Consider the following 22185-nt stretch of genomic DNA (forward strand, 5'->3'; position numbering starts at 1 on the left):
AATGTTGGAGGTAAAGCTGCCCACTGTCAAAAGACCTACAGGCAGCTTCATAAACCACGTCCTGGCAGCAAAAGAAGCACTGGTCTTTAGCTGGTCCTGACATCACATGCTCGCAGCGACCATGTATCAGTAGATCTAAACTAATAATAATCTAAACCACATACCACGTGCTCTTTCAGAGAACTTCATACAGATGAAACGAAGACACAGAGATGTTAAATTGTTTTCTCAAGGCCAAAATGCTAAATGGCAGAGTTAAGAGGGAAAAAACTTAAATGTTTGGCATCAGCTTTTTGCTCTTAATCATCATTCCATACTGCCTCTCACTCTCATAAGGATCAAATATTCCTAGTTGTCTATTTCACCTATTTTTGAATATTTAAATAACTGTTTATGGCATTTCTCTGGGTAAAACACATCTACTTTAATTTTGTATTGTCTAATATATATCTTTTCTAGATTCCAGATCAAATACAATTCTTAAAATGTATATTTTTAATAAATGAAAATAATGTATAAAGTATGTTTTTTTAATTTTTTATTTATTTATTTATTTTTGACTGCATTGGGTCTTCGTTGCTGGGCGAGGGTTTTCTCTAGCTGCGGCGAGTGGGGGCTACTCTTCGTTGTGGTGCGCAGGCTTCTCATTGCGGTGGCTTCTCTTGTTGCGGAGCACGGGCTCTAGGCGCACCTGCTTCAGTAGTTGTGGCACGTGGGCTCAGTAGTTGTGGCTCGTGGGCTCTAGAGCGCAGGCTCAGTAGTTGTGGCACATGGGCTTAGTTGCTCCGCGGCATGTGGGATCTTCCCGGACCAGGGCTCAAACCCGTGTCCCCTGCATTGGCAGGCGGATTCTTAACCACTGAGCCACCAGGGAAGCCCTAAAGTATGTTATTCTTAAGAAAAGAACAATGTGAATTTCTAGCCCAATATCATCACTCAACATCTTTTGGGGGAACTGAGAAGTTCATAATGACAAGCAAAAGGCTAATACCTCTTCCTCATAAATTTTGAAAAGCCTAATAAACCAAATAACCAGAACACCCTTTCTTTTCATCTTTTCCCCTCGCAGGACCATCGAGCATTCATGAATAGTAAAGTATGCCTAATCCCAGCTGTACCATTCTAACTAATGCTGTCACTGAAGTAGGTTATGATTGGGTAGATATTGAACTCTAGAACCAAGAAAGCACTGTTTAGAATCAAGGTCACACAGATTAATCGGGCTTAAAAGATACCACCTACCCTTTCCTCACTTTGTAGTAATAAGTTAGGGTCTATAGCTGAACCCACTCAGAAATCTGAGAATTTCTCCATTTTGAACAGCTTTGTTAAAAGAGGGGTCTGTCCTGTAAAATTCATTCCAATGTTTTACAAGACCTCTTGTATTCCCATACCTCTAATGAAAAAATTTCTTGGGTCATGCCAATTTCCTTCTTTTTTTTTTTTTTTTTTTGGCCGTGCCATGTGGCACGTGGGATCTTAGTTCCCCAGCCAGGGGTGGAACCCACACCCCCTGCATTGGAAGCGCGGAGTCTTAACCACTGGACCGCCAGGGAAGTCCCTCCCCTCTTATTCTTTTTGCACTGAGCTCAGAGCGACTAGTTGAAATTTTCTTATTAAAATTCTTCATTGCTTAAAGGCTGTTATTTAAAAACTGAACTATCAGCTCCTGATGACAAGGACCATGGCTTATATATGACTTACACTTTCTGTGCCCCTGACAAAGTCTTCAGGTACAACTGGTCTTCAATTTATTTACTCACTCTTGAATCTTCCCTTAATGCTCTTAATTTCTAATGATATAACCATCCTTGAAATATTCCTCAATCTTCTTCTTTAACTATGGAAACTAGAAGTATATTTAATACTTTCCTAAAAGTTTAACCAGGGCACCTTATAAAGGAAAAGAAAACCCACCATTTTTACATCTCCTAGCTTGTCTTTTAAAAATTATCAGGGGCTTCCCTGGTGGCGCAGTGGTTGAGAGTCTGCCTGCCAATGCAGGGGACACGGGTTCAAGCCCTGATCTGGGAAGATCCCACGTGCCGCGGAGCAACTAGGCCCGTGAGCCACAACTACTGAGCCTGCGTGTCTGGAGCCTGTGCTCCACAACGGGAGAGGCTGCAATAGTGAGAGGCCCATGCACCGCGATGAAGAGTGGCCCCCGCTTGCTGCAACTAGAGAAAGCCCTCCCACAGAAACGAAGACCCAACACAGCCACAAATAAATAAATAAATTTAAAAAAAAAAAAAAAATTATCAAACTCTTTTCCTGATCCGGTTAAGATTTACTGCAGATGGTCATTATTTTGTCACACATTAGGGTAAACTGAGGTCAAAAAATGATTACCTGTTTGTTTTCTTCATTCAACTGCACATTAAAAAGAAGAAAAAAAAAACTGTTTGATTTAAAAGACCAATTACCTCAAGGGCACTCCTACCAAATTTGATTTGGCAATCTTTTGGCATGATTAGCATGAGTTCAGTAGGAGCTCTGTTTAATGAGCAAACATGGTGAAAAGTCCAAAAGGTGCTACGCAGGTCAGAAGGAAGATGTTTTCCCTGAGGCCCTTGGCCAACTGTTATTTCTGAAGCCTTTCTTGCCCATCAGCCAAGCTTTCACACTGCTTCTCAGTTCCATTTCTGGACACTAGGTGGCACCAGACTCGGTTAAGAGAAAAACGGCTTAACTAGTCTTTAGATGATCTTGCTGTGAACCTTTAATTAATACTTTGTAAAAATAATTCATTAATTTTTATCTAAAATACGGTGGAGTTTTGCCTTTTATTCTTTCTTGTGATATGGGCTGTGGGGAAGAGCAGGTTAAGACATGTGTAACTCATTCTTTCACCTCCTGCCCACTGTCTCCTGGTCAGCTGTTGTTTTAGCAGCACTTCTCTGTGCCTCGGCAGCCGCTGGCAGCTTCAGGGGGACTTCTGGACTTAGCATTGTCAGACCCTTCTGCAAGCTTGAATGGATCTGTGATTATATCCTGTCAAAAGACAAACCAAAATGAAAGGACAAGTTAAAGGTGTTTCAACAGACCCAAACACTAACATTTCAGCTGGACTTAGGTTGATTTACCTAGGAGGATAAAATTTTACAATTCTGTGAGGTCCTGGGAGTAGCATCAGTCACTAACTTATAAAGGTAGCTGTCTTTTCCTGAAGTTTCTAATCAAGTTATCACTACTTTCAAGGCAAACTTCATTTACAGCTTTGGAAAGGTGTTCCCTTTGGGGCCAAGAGAGTTGATTCTGCTTTGTTTCGTTTTGTGGGATTCCCATTTGTTTGTGCCTTTTACCTTTTTGGAACTGAGCTACTGAAATGCTGAAACTTCTTCCCTTCCCTTACTCTAATCTCTAGAAATGTGTGCAAGAGAAGGAGGTAAGTCCCAGATACCAGGACCCTCATTAGCAGTTGCTGATGTTCAGATGTTGAGATTGCCAACCACAACCAGCAAGATTTCAGGGCAGAGTAAGTGGAATTTTCAGAAGATAAGACGGCAGTCTTTATTTTTCCTCCTTTCATCTTCAAATGAGATACCTCCACGAGCAGTGCCAACGGGGTCAGAGAAAAACTAGGCAAAAAGGTTGGAAGTCAAGAGTATGAACAAGCCACCTTAAATAATGAAAGTGAATTCATTAAACATGCATTTACACTCTTATTATTTATTGGTGGTCACTGCAAATAGAAGGGTGTACAAGTGATATCAATATCACTTCCAAATGCATGCTTTCAGCCCAAAAAGCTCTCAAGACTTGAAAGAAATAAAAGGTGGGACACCTTGATAAGCAGTCCTTTCCAGCACCAACATCTTGTGCTTCTATGAACAGTATAGATACGGAGAGGTAGTGCAGCATATTGCTTAAGAATGTCAGCTCTAGAATCAGACGTGGGTTCAGATTCACTGCTTTCTAGCTGTGTGACCTTGGATTAGCAAATTAATCTCTCTGAGCCTGTTTCTTCATCTGTAAAATGAAGATAAGGGGTATTGTGAAGAGTAAATGACGTGGTGCCTTCAACATATTAACTGTTCGATAAAGGCTAGGTCCTCTATACTATTACTACTGTTGTCATGTGATTACTACCACGACTGTTAACTGGAGCAAGACAGTACATAGCACACCTCCTATTTGCATCATTTCAGATGCTGCAGTGTTTTAATAACATAATTCTTTTAAATAGCAAAATACATTTTGCTTCTCAGGATTAAAAAAGGAGGAGGAGGAGGAGAAGAAGAAAAAAGAAAAGAAGGGCTCTCAAAAACAGTCATTATCGAGTCAACCCTCAGTAACAAGCAGTACTTTCATTCCTCTATTGCAGTAACTGATAGGAAAACAGAAATACAAGCAATTCTCTACATGCCGCCTGCTTACGGTACTCAGGAATCTATCATTAAGGTCCTCCATAAAAAAGATAAGACTGTCCTCCCCCGAGAGCACAAGGTTATATTTCTAGGACACACAGTTGTTTCATTCTTTAAATCTTCCTTCAGTGTCAATTATTCCCATTTCAGAAACGTGGAGCTGATGGCAAGACAATGGCACAACCATAGGCTGAAAGAAATAAGCTAGGACAGATGGGAGATTGTTATGATAAACCAGTTCAAACATGTAGAATGTTGCATTCCGGCCTGAGGTCAGGAACCCTCCTGCACATGAGGTGCTGCTAGCTAGGAGAGCTATGCTAGTAGAAAAGCATCTCCTGCAGAAGCAAACTCATTTAACTACAGTTTCCCAGCCAGAGTGCAGTGGAAGTGTTATGGCTGGGGAAGAGACTCCCTTTACATGTAACTAATTTTCTGACAGCTTTTAGAGCCAGGATTCAGGAAACCAGGTACAGGAGAATTAGAATGATGAAAATATTTCAAGATAAACATTGATTCTGACCAGCAAGATTTTGTTATCAGTGAAATACCAAGAATTTCAAAAGACCAATAACACATTCATGAAATGTAATGAACTGAAAAGTAAGAACTCAAGTTTTTTCTACTTTCCCCCCAAAAGTTACCTCCTTAGAAACACAGAAGAGTTGACAATAGCAGAGTGCTCAAGAACCGAATAAAGCAAAGAAAGAAAATAGCTCTTTACCTCTAGAGGTGGTTTCTACACTTAGCTTGAACTTGATTCATGCTGGTAATAGTGGCCAAACAAGAACATACCAGGTTTTTTTGGCCCCAGGATTCTTGTCTCCAACTGAACTTCCTCAAGTACAAATTTACCATTTTGGAGAGTGATCTGGATTGCAGGATCTCAGTTCCCCAACCAGGGATTGAACCTGCGCCACAGCAGTGAAAGCCTGGAATCTTAACCACTAGGCCACTAGGGAATTCCCAATAAGCTTTACTCTTAAAGACTACTTGGGAATTCCCTGGAGGTTCACTGGTTTAGGACTCGGCACTTTCGCTGCCAGGGCCCCGGCTTCAGTCCCTGGTTGGGGAACTTAAGATCCCACAAGCTGCCCAGTGTGGCCAAAAAAAAAAAAAAAAAAAAAACAAGACTGCTTGTGAGGTAACAAAAGGGGTGGGGGAGGAAAAGGCACAATGTGTGCCCCACATATCCAAAATTTCTATGAAATATAAACAACAGAAAGTAAAATTCATGCAGAAAAGATTACAGAAATTCTGAGCTCATGAGAAAGGGTTTATGAGAGAATGACAAGAATCCTGCAAAGATGGTCAGAACTCAAATACATGGAACACGGTTCCAAGGGACCAAGAATATTAACAAATACAAGTTCATAACCATAACCACCTCTACTTCTTGAGTATGTATTATTTGCCAGGCATTGGCCAACATTTACATGTATCATTCCATTTGATTCTCACAACCTGAGGAAAAAAGGGATTATTACCTCCCCATTACACATGAGGAAACTGAGGGTTTAGGGAGGTTAGTTAAGGTATCCGAGATCACACATAAGTGGCAGAGCCAAGATTTGAACCTAGTCTGTCTGACTCCAAGACCTGTGTACTTAAACCCCAAGCTGTGCCACCACCCTGCCCCAGCAAGATCAGTAGCTTATTTCCCTGGGCTTCCAACATCCAGTGCCTTGAGGTGCATCACTGTAATGACTTTGGTGAATGTTAGAAGTTCTATCAGAGGAGCTTCCCTGGTGGTGCAGTGGTTAAGAATCCACTTGCCAATGCAGGGAACATGGATTCAAGCCCTGGTCCAGGAAGATCCCACACACAAAGCAACTACGCCCGTGTGCCACAACTACTGAGCCTGCGCTCTAGAGCCCGCGAGCCACAACTACTGAAGCCCGTGTGCCTAGAGCCCATACTCCGCAACAAGAGAAGCCACCACAATGAGAAGCCTGTGCACCGCAACGAAGAGTAGCTCCCACTCGCCGCAACTAGAGAAAGCACAGGTGCAGCAACGAAGACCCAACAGAGCCAAAAATAAATAAATAAAATAAATTTTTTAAAAAATTTAAAAAAAAAGGAAGTTCTATCAGACAAAAGAGACTTGAAATCCATCACTAAGCCTGTTCTAAATAATAAAATACTATAAAATAATGAATAGATTAATAAAATAATTATGATAGCATGAATGGGGAAAAGGTAAAAATAAATAATAAGAAGAGAGATGCTAATATCTGTTATAACTACCTATCTGCCTTCCTCACAGGGAAGTTGTGAGAGATGACCTTAGACAAATTGTGATAAAATGCTTTAAAAAATGCTACACCAGTATTTCAGTTACTAGAATAATTCTAAATATGAATCTAAGACATTTTAGAAAATATTCATTTTCGAATATGCTGGAATACTGGCTCAAATATACATTTAAGAAATTAGATATGATAGAAATTAGCATTCCAAAACAGCAGAGAAATGAATTAATAAATAGGAAAATTTGACTAGTTAATATTCAGAAAAATAGCCACACTCTACCTGAATATTTATGTTAAAATAAATTCCAAGGACTTCCCTGGTGTTCCAGTGGTAAAGAATCCACCTTCCAGGGCTTCCCTGGTGGCGCAGTGGTTGAGAGTCTGCCTGCTAATGCAGGAGACACGGGTTCGAGCCCTGGTCTGGGAGGATCCCACATGCCGCGGAGCAACTAGGCCCGTGAGCCACAACTACTGAGCCTGCACATCTGGAGCCTGTGCTCCGCAACAAGAGAGGCCACGACAGTGAAAGGCCCACGCACCGCGATGAAGAGTGGCCCCCACTTGCCACAACTAGAGAAAGCCCTCGCACAGAAATGAAGACCCAACACAGCCATAAATAAATAAATTTAAAAATATAAATAAAGGCAGAAAAAAATTAAAAAAAAAAAAAAAAAAAGAATCCACCTTCCAATGCAGGGGATGCAGGTTCGATCTCTGGTCAGGGAACTAAGATCCCACATGCCGTGGGGCAACTAAGCCCGTGTACATCAACTAGAGAGCCTGCGTGCTGCAAACTACAGAGCCCCCGTGCTCTGGAGCCTGTGCGCCACAACAAGAGAGAGAAAACCCACATGTCACAACTAGAGAGAAAAAACCCAAATGCTACAACTAGAGAGGAGCCAGCACGCCATAACGAAGAGCCCAGGTGTTGCAAGGAATATCCTGCGTGCCGCAACTAAGACCTGAGGCAGCCAAAAATAAAAAGAAAAGTAAATAAATTAATTAATTTTTAAAAAAGGAAAGGAAAAGAGGAATTTAGCATTTAAAAAAAATAAATTCCAGATGAAGTAAAAATTTAAATGTGAAAAGCAAACCATGGAAGTCCTAGAAGAATCTTCATGACCTTGGATTAAGTAATAGATTCTTAGCGATGATACCCAAAGCACAAGCAAAGAAAAACTAACTGGACTTCATCAAAATTAAAACCTTTTATGTATCAAAAGACACTATCAAGAGAATAAAAAGATAACACACAGAATGGGAGACGTTTTTGCAAATCATGTACGTGATAAGGGTCCAGTATCCAGAATATATAAAGAACTCTTACAACTCTGCAACAAAAAGACAAACTACCCAATTTAAAAACAGGCAAAGGACAAGACATTTCTCCAGAGAAAATAAACACATGGTCAAGAAATTATACAGTCAACAAGCACATGAGAAGATGCTTAACATCATTAGTCATTAGGGAAATGCAAATCAAAACCAAGTGAGGTACCACTTCACACTAAGATGGCTACAATCAAAACAGAACAGAAAACAACAAGTGTTGGCAAGGATGCAGAGAAACTGGAACCCTTGTACACTGCTGGTAGGAATGTAAAATGGTGCAGCCACTGTAGAACACAGTTTGGTGGCTTTCCAAAAAGTTAAATGAAGAATTACCATATGACCCAACAATTCCACTCCTAGATATAGACCCAAAAGAATTGAAACAACTACTCAACAAGTACATGAAGCACATACACATGCATATTCACAGCAACACGACTCACAATAGCCAAAAAGTGGAAACAACCTAATGTCTATCAACTGATGAATGGATTAAAAAAAAAAATGAGGTCTATCCTCATTTTTAGTCCCTAATACAAGGGACTATTGTTCAGCCATAAAAAGGAATGAAATACTGCTATATGGCTAAACCTTAAAAACATTATATTAAGTAAAAGAAGCCAGACAAAAAAGGCCACGTAGTGTATGATTCCACTTACATGAAATGTCCAGAATAAGCAAATCCAGAGACAGAAAGCAGATTAGTTATTGCCAGGGGTGCGAGAGGGGGAGATTGGGGAATGAGGGCTTAATGGGCATGGGATTTCTTTTGCAGGTGATGAAAGTTTTCTGGCACTAGACAGTGGTAATAGTTGCACAACCTTATAAATATACTAAAAGCTGCTAAATTGTACACGTTAAAATGGTTAAAATAATGAATTTTATGTTACATAAATTTTATCTCATTTTTAAAAAGTACTAAAAGAAAACATAAGTAAATTTATAATGTTCACATAGAGCATTGTGAACTTCCTATAATAATTCCTTTACCCATTTTCTATTAGAGTGATATTCATTTTTTAATTGCTCTATAAGAGATTGTCTATTATATTTTGCAAATATTTTCTCTCATTTATCTTTTTATTTGCTTTTTTTTCCTGAATAGATGTTTTCAATTTTTATGTAGTCATTTCCTTTATGGTTTCTTTCTCTTTTTTTTTTTAAGCTTTTTTTTCTAAAAGAAAAAAAGGTGAGCGGGGGCTACTCTTCGTTGTGGTGCGCAGGCTTTTCACTGCGGTGGCTTCTTTTGCTGCGGAGCACGGGCTCTAGACGCGTGGGCTTCAGTAGTTGTGGCTTGCGGGCTCTAGAGCACAGGCTCAGTAGTTGTGGCACACAGGCTTAGCTGTTCCGCGGCATGTGGGATCTCCCCGGACCAGGGCTCGAACCCGTGTCCCCTGCATTGGCAGGCGGATTCTTAACCATTGTGCCACCAGGGAAGCCCAGGAAAATGAAGTTATGAAGGTAAATCATTTTATAGGTACAAAAATGCTAGAAATAAGTTATGGTGGCCAACTAAAAGAACAATGCTTTGTTTCTTGCTTTAGCAGTCTGTGGTGACCATAACGATTTTTTAAATGGTTCTCTGTTTGAGGTTAGGGAATTGAAAGCCGAGCAAACCTTTGCTTCAAAAGCAGTATAGCCTCCACATGTTGGCAACTTCTCTCCATTTGGCCTGATCAGAAAATCTTGGGCAAATCGTGAATTCTTCAGGATAGCTGCTGTTTCTTCGTCCACTTCAACAGTTTCATCTTTCTGAAGGGTAGCATGAAAAACACATTCTTAGAGATGCCACTTTTGTCTCAATAGAAGAAAAACACCCTGAAGTTCTACTAACGAGCAATATCTCAAGATAAAGAGACTACACCTTTTGACATAAGTATTTTCTCATGTTCAGACCCTGCTGCTAGCTTCATGCTTATTTCCACATGGAATTGACCAGTGTCGTTATCAGTTTTCCTTTGGTGGCAGTGCAAAAAAAAGGGCACTCGTGGCTCCAGTGTCTAGTCTCTGCTCAGAGGCAAACGTAGAAAACCACTGCTCTCTGAGTTTCACCTTATTCATTGCTAAAATGAGGGCTTTGGACTAGTGGCTTTTAAAGTGTATTTCCTTGAGTCCCAGGGTGCCTGGGAGGTGTGTAAAGGGTCTACGCCTTGGGAACCAGGAGCAAACACAGGAGATTCTGAGCTGTCCAATCCCTGCTCCTGTCAGATAAACTCTGCTTGTATCCCTTCAGATACTGGGGTTATATAAAGTAATGACTGACACATAGTAAGTATTGGTCTTTTAAATAAAATTTTGCTGAAAGAAATAATTCTGGGGGGGGGTTAGAGAGTGGGCAAAATGGCTAAAGTGGATCAAAAGATACAAACTCTCAGTTATAAAATAACTCATGAGGATATAATATACAGCATAGTGACTTTAGTTAATAATAATGTATTATATATTTGAAAGTTGCTGAGAAAGTAAATCTTAAAAGTTCTCATCACAAGAAAAAACAATTTGTAAATATGTATGGTAATGGACATTAACTAGACTTACTGTGGTGATCGTTTTGCAATACATACAAGTATTAAATCATTATGTTGTACACCTGAAACTAATATAATGTTATATGTCAATTATATCTCAATAAAAAATAATTCTGCTATTAGAAATGTTGTTTTGAAAGCCAGTAGACCAGAGTAATGATTTCAAAGGCCCTTCCCACTCTGATCCTGTGAATCTATTGAAGCAGGCAAGTGGCAGTGTATCAGTGAAAAAGCATTAATGGCTCTGCTACACCAGGGAGTATTTTAGAAATTTGAAAATGCTATCTAGACAAAAAAATCAGGTGGAGGAAACAGTAAAGTTCTTCCACCTTTGGAGCAAATCATGACGGTATCTTCTATTTACTGAGTTCCCAGTACCAATGTTTTGCTATATTATTGCTAATCTTTATAGAAATTCTGCCATGTAGGTATTATTATCCCTACTTTTACAGTGGAGCAAATTGTATCTCAAACAATTTTGGTGGCACATTCAAGTTTACCTGAGTAATAAATAAATAACAGAGCCAGAATATGAAACCAGGTATCTAATTCCAAAGCCTGTACGTCTCTGTTTTGAGAAAACAAAACCTACTCTAAAAAGAGTAGTAGAAATGTCAATGTCATCATTAAACACTAACAATCCTTAATCCCACAATACAATTAAACAACTGAAATACTGTTATGCAGTCCTCTCCTATTTTTCCATCCTCTTTCTCTTTAATTCCATTAATCTGATGTCTGAATGACGTTTCTCATAGAAAAGTTTTTTAGATGTCGTAATGGTATTTGGTTATGTAGGAGAATATTTTATTCTTAGGAGATGCATGCTGAACTATTTAAAGGTAAAATGTCATGATATCTGCAACTTACTTTTCAATAGTTCAGCAAATATGTATATACGTATATGTATATGTGTGTGTATATATATAGACAAACACACATACACCAAGACCAGAAAAGTGAGAAGCAATGCAAGGTTAAGAAAAGGTTCCTGGAGCAAAGAAAAGAATAGGAAGAAAGTTGGAAGTCATGGAAATCTTTATTTACCTTAAATGTGAAATTTGCATCAAATGTTAGTTCTTTTTCGTGTCCTGTGATTCCTCCATTGTAAATAACTTGGCATCTTTTGGTTGGTCCTGTCTTAGGGAGTTTGAAAAGGCGAAATGTTGCAGAAACAAAACGGCAGTCACCTAAAAACAGAATATACTCTTGGTTCATCTCCAGCACTCCAACGGCTATTGGTTTGCTCAGCAGATGAGGACTTAATATTATAAAGACGATTTCTTCTTTGCATGCCATCAATTATCTTTATGGGCACATCACTCTATTTACTGAATAACTTCAAAGTGCTTTATTAAATGCCAAACTTTGGGAGGTTGCCATTAAACAGGAGACAATATGGAGATTTCCAGATGACACAAAGTCTCCTTCAATGAGACTCACTCAGGAGACACTTGATAATCACCAAATTTGAACCATTCAGGGTGCAGTTATAACAGTCCCTACTGCTGTTTCTTACCAATCATGTTTTCTAGTTCCTTGTTTTGAACTGTAATGAAATTGGCAGTGACCAAACGTGGAGGGCAGAACCCAATTTTTTGGGCAAGGATAGCAAGGTCCTTCCAGTACAAAGCACCACCCAGGCACTCACCTAAAAAAAAGAAAAATCACAGATCAACCAATACAACTAGGTATTAAGGGAATTATTCTTCTGTATAATTGATTAGGCTATGGTATTACTTAAAGCATAGGTTCTAGAAAAATAGAAGAAGGACCTGAGTGTCCCCCAAGGTATAGAAAGTCATGGTTGAAACCAGATATGCTAGCTAATGGTCTCTGGGAACCATTCTTCAGGACAGTCACTAATGCATTGGTTCTATCAATCATAATATTCATGTACGTATTAGGTCACATTCTGAAAAGCACTGTAATGTAAAAAAACATACTAGAAAAATTCCAAAACTGCCTCTTAGTTCCAGATTAATCTCATAATGATCTGCTACTAGAACAGTAGTTACTATTAATGTTCATAAGGCATTTTACAGTTTTTAAATTTATTACATCAACAAATTAAAAATAATCTAAATCATCACCAATAGAGAAATGGTCAAATAAATTATGGTACAGCTGTACAATAAAGTTGTATAATACAAACATTTAAAAATTTTTTAAAAGTTTTAGGCTTAGGAAATATGCTAAATAAAATTAGAATACTAAATTCTATATGCAGCATACTCCCAATATTATTATACACACCCACAGGAAAAAAAACCCCTAAAAGTGTGTATACTAAGCTATTAAAAGAGGTTATTCCTGGGTTATGTGCTTAGTAGTAACTTTTTCTTTTTGTATTTTCCAACTTTTTTTTTTTTTGGCTGCGCCACACAGCTTTCGGGATCTTAGTTCCCTGACCAGGGATTGAACCCGGGCCCCCTGCAGTGGAAGTGTGGGGTCCTAACCACTGGACCACCAGGGAATTCCCTATTTTCCAACTTTTTAACAATATCCATTTCTTCTTGTATAATAAGAAAAAAGTTAACATAATTTATCTTAAAAGTTAAGAACTTTTGGGGGCTTCCCCGGTGGCGCAGTGGTTGAGAATCTGCCTGCTAATGCAGGGGACATGGGTTCGAGCCCTGGTCTGGGAAGATCCCACATGCCGCAGAGCAGCTGGGCCCGTGAGCCACAATTACTGAGCCTGCGCGTCTGGAGCCTGTGCTCCGCAACAAGAGAGGCCGCGATAGTGAGAGGCCCGTGCACCGCGATGAAGAGTGGCCCCCGCTTGCCACAACTAGAGAAAGCCCTCGCACAGAAACGAAGACCCAACACAGCCATAAATAAATAAATTAATTAATTAATTAAAAAAAAAAAAAAAAGTTAAGAACTTTTGATTTCATAACCAGACTGACCAAACACATGCATTTATCTCCTCAACGTCCAGAGACTCCATGAAAATGACAGTAAAGGAATCGACAACACAATAATGATGAGAACACGGGGAATTAAGGAGGCATCACCTCTGGAGCAGTTGCCGTCATTTCCACACTAGAGCTTTTAAAGAATTTTTCACATTCACTATCCCATTTAATCTTCATAACAGCCCTATAAGGCAGATTGAATTATTACCTACATTTTACAGTACGGAACACACGACTCAAAGATATTAATTAAATTGTCCAAGGTCATACCAGATTTGAGTGTCAGAGGAGGAACAGAACCTAAGCCTCCTGAGCGAATCCCATGTTCCCACATCACAAAGCCTCATCCTGGATATTAGCAGGATGGAACTCTGTACTTGGACGAGTATCTGCCTCAAAACAAAATAAAACACAAAAACCTACCCCTTAAAACTTTGTGTGTCCTGACTTCTTCTGGCAATTCAAGGCTAGCATAGACGTCACTGAAATATAGCTCCCCACCGTGCTGAAACAGCAGAATTAATCCAAACAAGGTTAAAGATTACATTAGTCCCAGATAGCAAAGAAAGGAATGAGGGGCTAAAATCAAGTTTTAAAAAAAACAACAGAAGTTCTTGAGCTGACCCTTTTTGGACAAATAACTACTAGCTGCCTCCCTAGTTATAATCAATAGCCAACTGCCAAGATTTTTTTTTCAGTGCCCCACTCAACAGGTAATAAAATAACTTTCCAAGCTTAACCAATCTGAAGCGAAAGCAAGGCCAGGTTGTTACAGAACTAACAGAAGTAAACAGTATTCATAAACTCTTCTCCCTTAAAAATTAAATAACTTTTGTAATGTTGTTATTTATTTTTATAATAACACATTATCTTTTTAAAACATTGTCCTTAAAATCTCAGGCATATGAGTGATCAGGAATTTTAAGATTTTATTCAGCTAATTTCAAGAGCATGGACGTCTAGATTCTATAGTAATGTCTCTACCTTCTACACATACGCCCTGGTGAAAACAGTGAGCTGGCCTATACAATGGCCTACTCATTAAGACATTGTTAAATCATTTCTACATAGATATTCTTATTTGATCTCTAAAACAGCCCTATAAACCAAGAATCTCATAATCTTCTATCTTCTGTCATGAAGAGATACATCTCATGATACATATAGAGGGTGTGGAGCTCCTGCAAGTTTTCCTTTAAGAGAGTAGTTAATGGAAAAGATCCATCTTCCTTAACTTCCCAAAGATCTGGAATCCTGATGGATACAAAACAAGGATCCCTGAGAAACACCGTCCATGCTAGGAAAGTATATTCAAAATAACCTTAGTAGTCAGTCCAAAGGTCCCCGCAGCTCTGCAGATGCTATTCTAGGATCATGTACAGCAGCAAGCAGGAGGAAAAACAGCCAAGAAAGCAAATTTTAACATATTCAATCACAATCGTGACTCTCAGATTTATCACCTTTTGCAACCTAGAGGAAAACAAATTCATATCTAGGGTATTCCTGTCACTCCCACATTTTGCCACTCTTTCTAATTTAATGGATAAATTGAGAGTTTGAGCTCTCAGCTTAAGGGGACAAGAACAGGACATATCCCATGTGCTCTCACTGATGTTCAAAGACCACTGGTCTCCCTCTTCCCCTCACCTTTAACACTCGATATACCTCCTGCAGCACTTGCTGTTTATCAGGTACAAGGTTAATGACACAATTGGATCTAAAAAAGAATAGACAGAATGTCAAGCACATCTGCAGGCTACTTAGACACCTTCAAATCCTTTTAGTCCCTAAAGGTGGTTCCCACCATTTTCTCAAAGCTACACTATTCTTCCCACCTCCCTCCTCCCTCTCTTCCCCACACTCAACTTTGTCCCAAGATAAGGGAGTTGGACAGAGTGTTTGAAATCTCAATAAATTGTTAGCAACTTTGAGTGTGCAGAAAAAATTCTGAGGCATGCTTATTTGTTTCTGCCCTGATGTTGACCATGCAAAAAAATGACCTGGGACCAGATGCCTACTGCACAAGGCATTTCTTATGCCACATGTAAATAGGCTAAGTTCCTCAAAGGCAGTTTTATTAAGGCATGATTTGACAACTCAGAGGAAAAACAGAAACACAGAATCCTATAATTTGCCATGGAAATAATACTGAAGATAACATATTGTATAAGCAGACTCATTGGTCTTGCTGGTCTTTTGGGCTCATTCGTAAACCACGGTTAAGTTTAAAATACATTCTCAGGACTTCCCTGGTGGTGCGGTGGTTAAGAATCCGCCTGCCAATGCAGGGGACACAGGTTCGATCCCTGGTCTGGGAAGATCCCACATGCCATGGAGCAACTAAGCCCGTGCGCCACAACTACTGAGCCTGTGCTCTAGAGCCCACATGCCACAACTACTGAAGCCCGAGCCCCTAGAGCCTGTGCTCTGCAACAAGAGAAGCCAACACAGTGAGAAGCCAGCGCACCACAATGAAGAGTAGCCTCTGCTCGACACAACTATAGAAAGCCCATGCACAGCAATGAGGACCCAACGCAGCCAAGAAAAAAAAAAAAATTAAAATACGTTCTCTCTCAGGCTAGCGTGTTCTGTGGCTGGTGGACTACAAGCGCCCCAGGCCAGCTCCATCCCTTCATTAAGTTATGCTAAGTTTAGTTTAACCCCCCCAAATAAGAATCCATTCAGCAAAAAGTGGTGACATTCATGTGTTCAATAGGAAATGGGCTATATTCACAACAGTAAGAACATAGACCTACATAACAATATCATAACTCTCATTCTTGATTCCAGCCTCTCCTAACTTCTCTATGTAGCCATGAATAAAAGTCACATTGGGTGACTGGAAGCCATATTTTTCCATGTGATATTCAATGTACTTGTTAGCCACTTCTACCTAAAGGAAGGAAAAAAAATAGATTTGATAATCAACATTTTTGAATGCACTAATTTTTTCTTAAAGTTTCCTACTACTAATGGAATATACTCCCCCCAGAATGTTTTAGGTACGTAAACAAGGTTCATCTGGGCATACAGGATATACTACAGAGTGGGACAACTCAATGGGGCATAAACCCCCTGTTTGATACATGGGTTTTATTTGAATAAACTCTTCACTCAATAAGAAAATCTTTCAGGATAGATGGCAGAAAGGACAAGATCAAACTCCATTCAGTCATCATGATATTCATAAATCAGATCAAACCTTTGACTCTGTTCTCCCAGAGAAGACCCTAATTGTCAAAGTTCTCAGTTTCCAGGTCAGGAAGCAGTAATGGCACAAGCGAGCACTGCATTTAGCACCCTTCTTAAATTATCCTTGAAGAGTCACAAGGAAACAACTTTATCTCTAAAAGAATGCTTTTCAGAATTTTTTCCTCCTTGTCCTTGAAATAATTGCCTCACCTGACCTTCTGTCATGTCTATTCCGGTGACATGTCCCTTCTCACCAACCAGCTGACTAAGTGCATAGCAGTCTCGGCCACTTCCACTCCCCAGGTCCAAAATCCAGCAGTTTTCCAGACACTCAGGGATGACCAGACCACAGCCATAATATCTGGGAAACAGAAAATATATACACATTTTTTCCCTCTAGAGACGAGAAGATGTGGAACCATTAAACCTTATAAATCCTTCCTCCTTCCCTCACTCCTTTCCTTCCTTCCATCATTCAATTTCTCTTTAGATGTTTAGTCTCCCTCACTACACCAGAAGCTCCATGAAGGCTGGGACTCTTATCTGCTTTGTTTACCATTGAATTGATGGGCACTGTACCAGGTACTAAGACAAATAAACCAACTAAAATATTTGTTAGGCATTAACTGATCATCTTATGCAGGTCCAGGACTTGCTAGTTATTGAAGAAGAAAGGTAAGACAAGAATTCTGTCCCTTAAGTGTATTTAACGAGGGAGATAAAGCACAAAAACAAAATATTTTCCATGATTTATTTACAAGCTGAGTGGCACAGGAAGTAAGTGTTATAGTGGTTTGGGGAAGTGGTGCCCAAGGATTAAAGAAGGCTTCACAAAGTAGGTAGGACATCAGTGAAGCGTTGGATAGGTAGGATTTGGAAGGTAGAAAGGAGGTGGGGGGGCTTCCTTAGTGGTGCAGTGGTTAAGAATCCGCCTGCCAATGCAGGGAACATGGGTTCAAGCCCTGGTCTGGGAAGATCCCACATGCCGCAGAGCAACTGAGCCCGCATGCCACAACTACTGAAGCCCGCACACCTAGAGCCCGTGCTCCGCAACAAGAGAAGCCACTGCAGTAAGGAGCCCTCACACCGCAACAAAGAGTAGCCCCCGCTGGCCACAACTAGAGAAAGCCCTCGCGTAGGGATGAAGACCCAATGCAGTCAAAAATAAATAATTAATTATTTATTAAAAAAAGAAAGCAAGCAAGCAGGGGGAAGGCATTCCAGATTGATAACTGCATGCCGGGCAGGCAGAAATCATCTTGGCAGTGTTGATGGCAGGAGGAAGGGAAAGGTCTGGCTAGAGTAGTATAGTGCATCAGAGGGAGCCAAGGTTGGTTAGGAAGGGAGGGCCAGCCTGGACAGGCTTGAATTTCAGGTCCAAGGAGTGTGAATGTATCCTGTGAGTAAAGGGGGTGTGTGTGGGGGTCACTGGAAGTTCTTCAACAGAGCAATAAGATGATCAATCAGTGCGGTGCTTTACCAGTTTTATAATAGATAAGGCAAGCCCCACGGATTGGAGGAGACGGGTTAATTCCCTAGTGACCTGGCATCACTATATTTTGAGAAAGATGATGTCTGGGGTCTTCATGGAGGCAGCACAGGACACGTTACCTCAAGGATACTTCCTCATTTACATTCTGCAGGGCTTCCCGGATGTGCTTGGGGACTGGCCTGGCTGCAGTGACACACGCATTGGTCTGGAGGTCTGCTGATTTCTTCAGCACCTGCCCGTAGTAGTTCTGACCCAGGGGCCAAGGGTGGGGTGAGGGGTGAGGAAAGAAGAGCTGGAGCTGGTGTCCTCAGGGTGAAGGCGCCCATACGCCCCACCAACCCCCCTCCAGCCTCCCCAGGCCTGGCCGGCCTCTGCTCGCTACAAAGCTCTCAGCCCGGACTTGGCCCTGCCCCACCCCAGGGATCCCGGCGGGCCAGGCCGGGCTTCCAAAGGCCTAAAGTTCCCACTCAGCTGAGGCTCCACCGCAGCCATAGGCCCTACTGCTGGCACCTGCACGTCCTTCCGGATCTCATCGTCGCCGGTGGGGGCCACTGCCGGGAGGGAGAAAAGGCAGCTTAAAGGCGAGGGCGCTGAGCCCGCATCGGGGAGGGGAGCCCCGGGACTGAGTGGTGGTCTAGGGGCGGGCGGCAGGCGGGAGCTCAGGGGGTGGTGATGGTGGGAGGTGGGGGGAGCAGGGTTAGGGGCAGAGGGCCTGCCCTGGGGGCGGGCGGGGAGGCGAGGGACCACACTCACTGTCTCCTCGGCCTCCGGACTCCAAGACTTGGGTCCCCAGCAGCCGGCTCTCGAGGCCCAGCGCTCCCGAGGCCCCGCCCCCGGGCAGGAACCCACCTGCGCAGTCGGACCACGAGTCCCCACCTCGCGCTCCAGCCCTAGTGTGCCCAATGTCAGCTTGGCTGTCTTTGGTCTTTCCAACCAGGAAAGAGGCTATTACTATTAAGGATCTTCCTTTATTGTTCCACTGTGATTTTCATTTTATAACGCTCGTATGAACACCCACATATATACTGATTTTTGCCCCCTTTGGGAATGAAATCACCTTTTCTCAATCTACTTTTTAAAGTCAGGTGTATTGAGACAGAATTTACATTCAGTAGAATTCACCTTTCTTTATAAAGTATACAGTTCTGTGAATTCTAACAAGGTATATACATCACCGCAATCAAGACTCTCACCCAAAAAGTTTCTTCCTGCCCCTTTGCATAGTAAATCTCCCCACCCCAGCTTCTAAACAACCATAGATCTGCTCTCCCTCCTTTCCCAGAATGTCATAGTGATGGAATCATATCAATGATTCCAAATCAATCTCAGTCTATTCTGAATTGTATTTAGGAAAGCAACTTTGCTAAGTTCATTTTTAACCTCTAGTATTTTTTTTGGTCAATTTACTTGTTTTCTAAGTATTGTCATTTCATCTTGCAGAAAAAAAAATTTTTAATTTAATTAATCTCTACACTCCTACACTTGTATACCTTATTTCCTTTTGTGGTTATAACAAGAATTTCTATTCATTAGGATAGTAAGGCGATAATGGGGTTCCAACTGAAAGGATATCTGAATGGAAGATTTACTAAATTATACTCATTTTTCAATCTCATCTGACAATAATAATCTTCCCAGATGTCAATTAGTTGTTGTTAAATGTTAAGAGGAAGGTGTTATATTTTTAACAAATTAAACCCATGGAAATGATCCTTGTTGAAATATTTTTATAGGTTAGACTATCTCTAACTATTAAGTGTGTAAAAATAAGTTTTTATAGATATCTGGTTTTTGGCAATTGTTTAATGGTGAAAACACTCCAAAATAATTAGTTTTCAAAACACTCTCTCCATAAAATTAGTTCCTTTAGAAAAGTTGTCACTTTCTCACTCATTGTTAAAATGGTAACTTTATCTTGAAAGGACAGATTAGTGGGAGGTTAAGGAAAAGGCTCTATCATTTTCCACTTGTTCACTTGTGCTTGTTTTATTATATTATCTTCAATTTGTGGTTATTCACAAGAATCATTTGATAAGCCTTAAATCCACTTAACCACACACAGATAAACTGCAATAAAACAAACCACCATCAACTTACATTTAGTTATTCCCAGTTTTCCCTCAGGTATCTAGTGTGCAGGGCTGATTTTGGACCAGACTGCTTGTGACCATCATTCATTCTGATTGGTCAGTGCTTCAGCCACAGAATTTTTTGTTTTTAATATCATCCCTGCTAAATGATAGGTATGCTATGTAGGCCAAGTCAGAGATCTCGTATCAAGCCATATTTTAAATATTAGCAAAAAGCTAATTTTCTTTTTAAGATAAAAAATAAATATACACAGATATTTTCTTCCCTTACCTCAAAGGATGGCCTTGTGCATACCTCCACACATCCCACCTTGGAAGCTACTGGTCTGACAATTCCAGGATGGTCCAGAAAGGCAGATTTTTGGTTCAGTACACAAAACCACCTTTCAAGTAGAGCTTTCCAAAATGGCCACCACCACTAAGTAAAGGATTCTCCAAACATTAGAAGTATTCAAGCAGAAGCTAGATGACCAACTGGTTACTTACCAGAGATGAAGTAGCAGGGGTAAATGGATTGGATTCAATTACCTCCTTTTCTTTTTTATGATGCTAAATACTAGAAATGACAGGAAGCACCCTTGTTTCTATTTATAAGAAAAGTAACAGATAATAGCAAGCTAGACTAGTAGTCAGAAGACCTACCATCAAGTTCAGTGACCTTGGATAAGTCATTTAATCTCCCTGGCTATGTTTTTCATCTGTAAAACATGGGGCTAGAATTTAATCACTTGTGAGGCCCCATACAGCTCTAATATTCTGGGGTTCTATTATTCTTTCTTCTAAAACATACTTTTAGAGAGATTTTTTTTTTTAAGTTTAATTAGAAATAGACGTTGAACTTTTTCAGATGCCTTTTTGGTATATATTACAGTGATGTATGATTTTATTGTTTTTTATTAGTGTAATGTGTTCTGCAGCTGTTATATGAACTTTGTAACTCTAGAATTATTTTAGCAGTTCTTCCAAATATTTCTCTATTCAATTTTCTGAGATTTTATTAGGATTTTTCCATCTATGTTCATAAATAAGAATCTCCTAAATGTCTTTATATTATCTTGCTTTTTATTTTTTTTAATGAAAATTACATTTACTTCAGCAAAGGAACTGGTATCTTGCTATCATTTTCTATACTTTGGGAGTATATGGAAATGATTTGTTATTTGATACTTTGGAAAAGTCTCAGGACAGCCATCACAAGCAGATGACATTTTAATTGGTTATTTTTGACAATTTATGGATTATTTCTCATAACCAGTCTGGACATATTCTCTTTTAAATGTCAGTTTTATCATATTATATCATTATAAGGAGCCAGATATTTTGATATTAGTAATTAAATTTTTAGCATCAAGCTGACAGATCTCTTTCCAAATCTAATTGATTTATTTTATATATCTCCTATTCAATTATAAATTTACTAATTTGTACTTTTACGATTGAGCTGACATTTTACCAATTTAATCTGTAAGAACCAATTAATGGTTTCATATATTTTTCTGATTTTTGTCATTCATGCTTGGTTTTCTTATTCCACTTTGATTTCTTTTGTTCTCTTTCTAAATTCTAACCACAAACTCCTTAAAAAAAAAAAAGAAAACATTTACTTATGCCTTATCCCTAATACAGAGATTTAAAGCATGATTTTTTTCTTTATAGTACTGCTTGGGTATCATCAAAAAAATTTGCTTGCATAGATTTGAATTTTCATTATTTTGAAATTATCCTCCAACATATCCTCTACAACACAGATGTTATTTTAGAGAAGCATCTTTTGTCTCCATATTAACCTATTTCTATAAGAAACAAACTATCAAAGTATGTATACATTTCTGCCTGCTCTCACATTTCTGTCTACTTTTCTTTCATGTATTTTGGCATTATGTTCTTTAAAATGACTAAATCAGTACTACTAGGTTTTCATTATTTAATGTAAATTTCATCTTTATTTACCATTCAAATTTTGATTGTGAAATTTATTTTATCAGATATAACATAAGCAGTCACTGCTTCTTTA

At 39.7% G+C, this 22185-nt stretch overlaps 1 protein-coding gene across 2 annotated transcripts; it reads right to left on the bottom strand.

The window, feature by feature from the left end:
- Window positions 1-2250: 2250 nt before the first annotated feature.
- On the bottom strand, window positions 2251-19152 carry AS3MT (arsenite methyltransferase). 2 transcript variants are annotated; one of them, XM_036829498.1, is made up of 11 exons: window positions 18835-19138; window positions 18592-18632; window positions 18201-18328; window positions 16800-16950; window positions 16154-16290; window positions 15045-15114; window positions 13821-13902; window positions 11999-12130; window positions 11527-11669; window positions 9569-9703; window positions 2251-2991 (listed from the first exon to the last, which is right to left on the bottom strand). In XM_036829498.1, coding segments are annotated over exons 1-11 (1128 nt in total). In that variant the 5' UTR covers window positions 18836-19138; the 3' UTR covers window positions 2251-2883. The 2 variants fall into 2 exon arrangements, with proteins under 2 accessions (XP_036685393.1, XP_036685394.1); XM_036829499.1 differs by lacking the exon at window positions 18201-18328 and having other exon boundaries at window positions 18835-19152.
- Between the last annotated feature and the right edge of the window lie 3033 nt (window positions 19153-22185).

This window comes from Balaenoptera musculus, chromosome 16, assembly GCF_009873245.2.
Source record: "Balaenoptera musculus isolate JJ_BM4_2016_0621 chromosome 16, mBalMus1.pri.v3, whole genome shotgun sequence".
Classification (NCBI taxonomy): Eukaryota; Metazoa; Chordata; class Mammalia; order Artiodactyla; family Balaenopteridae; genus Balaenoptera; species Balaenoptera musculus.

Coding starts and splice junctions, on each gene's coding strand:
- AS3MT (XM_036829498.1), bottom strand. Junction 15,115..16,153: donor GAGAGTTATGATATTGTTAT/GTAGGTCTATGT, acceptor ATTCTTTTTTAG/ATCCAATTGTGTCATTAACC. Junction 13,903..15,044: donor AGGTATATCGAGTGTTAAAG/GTGAGGGGAAGA, acceptor CTGCTGTTTCAG/CACGGTGGGGAGCTATATTT.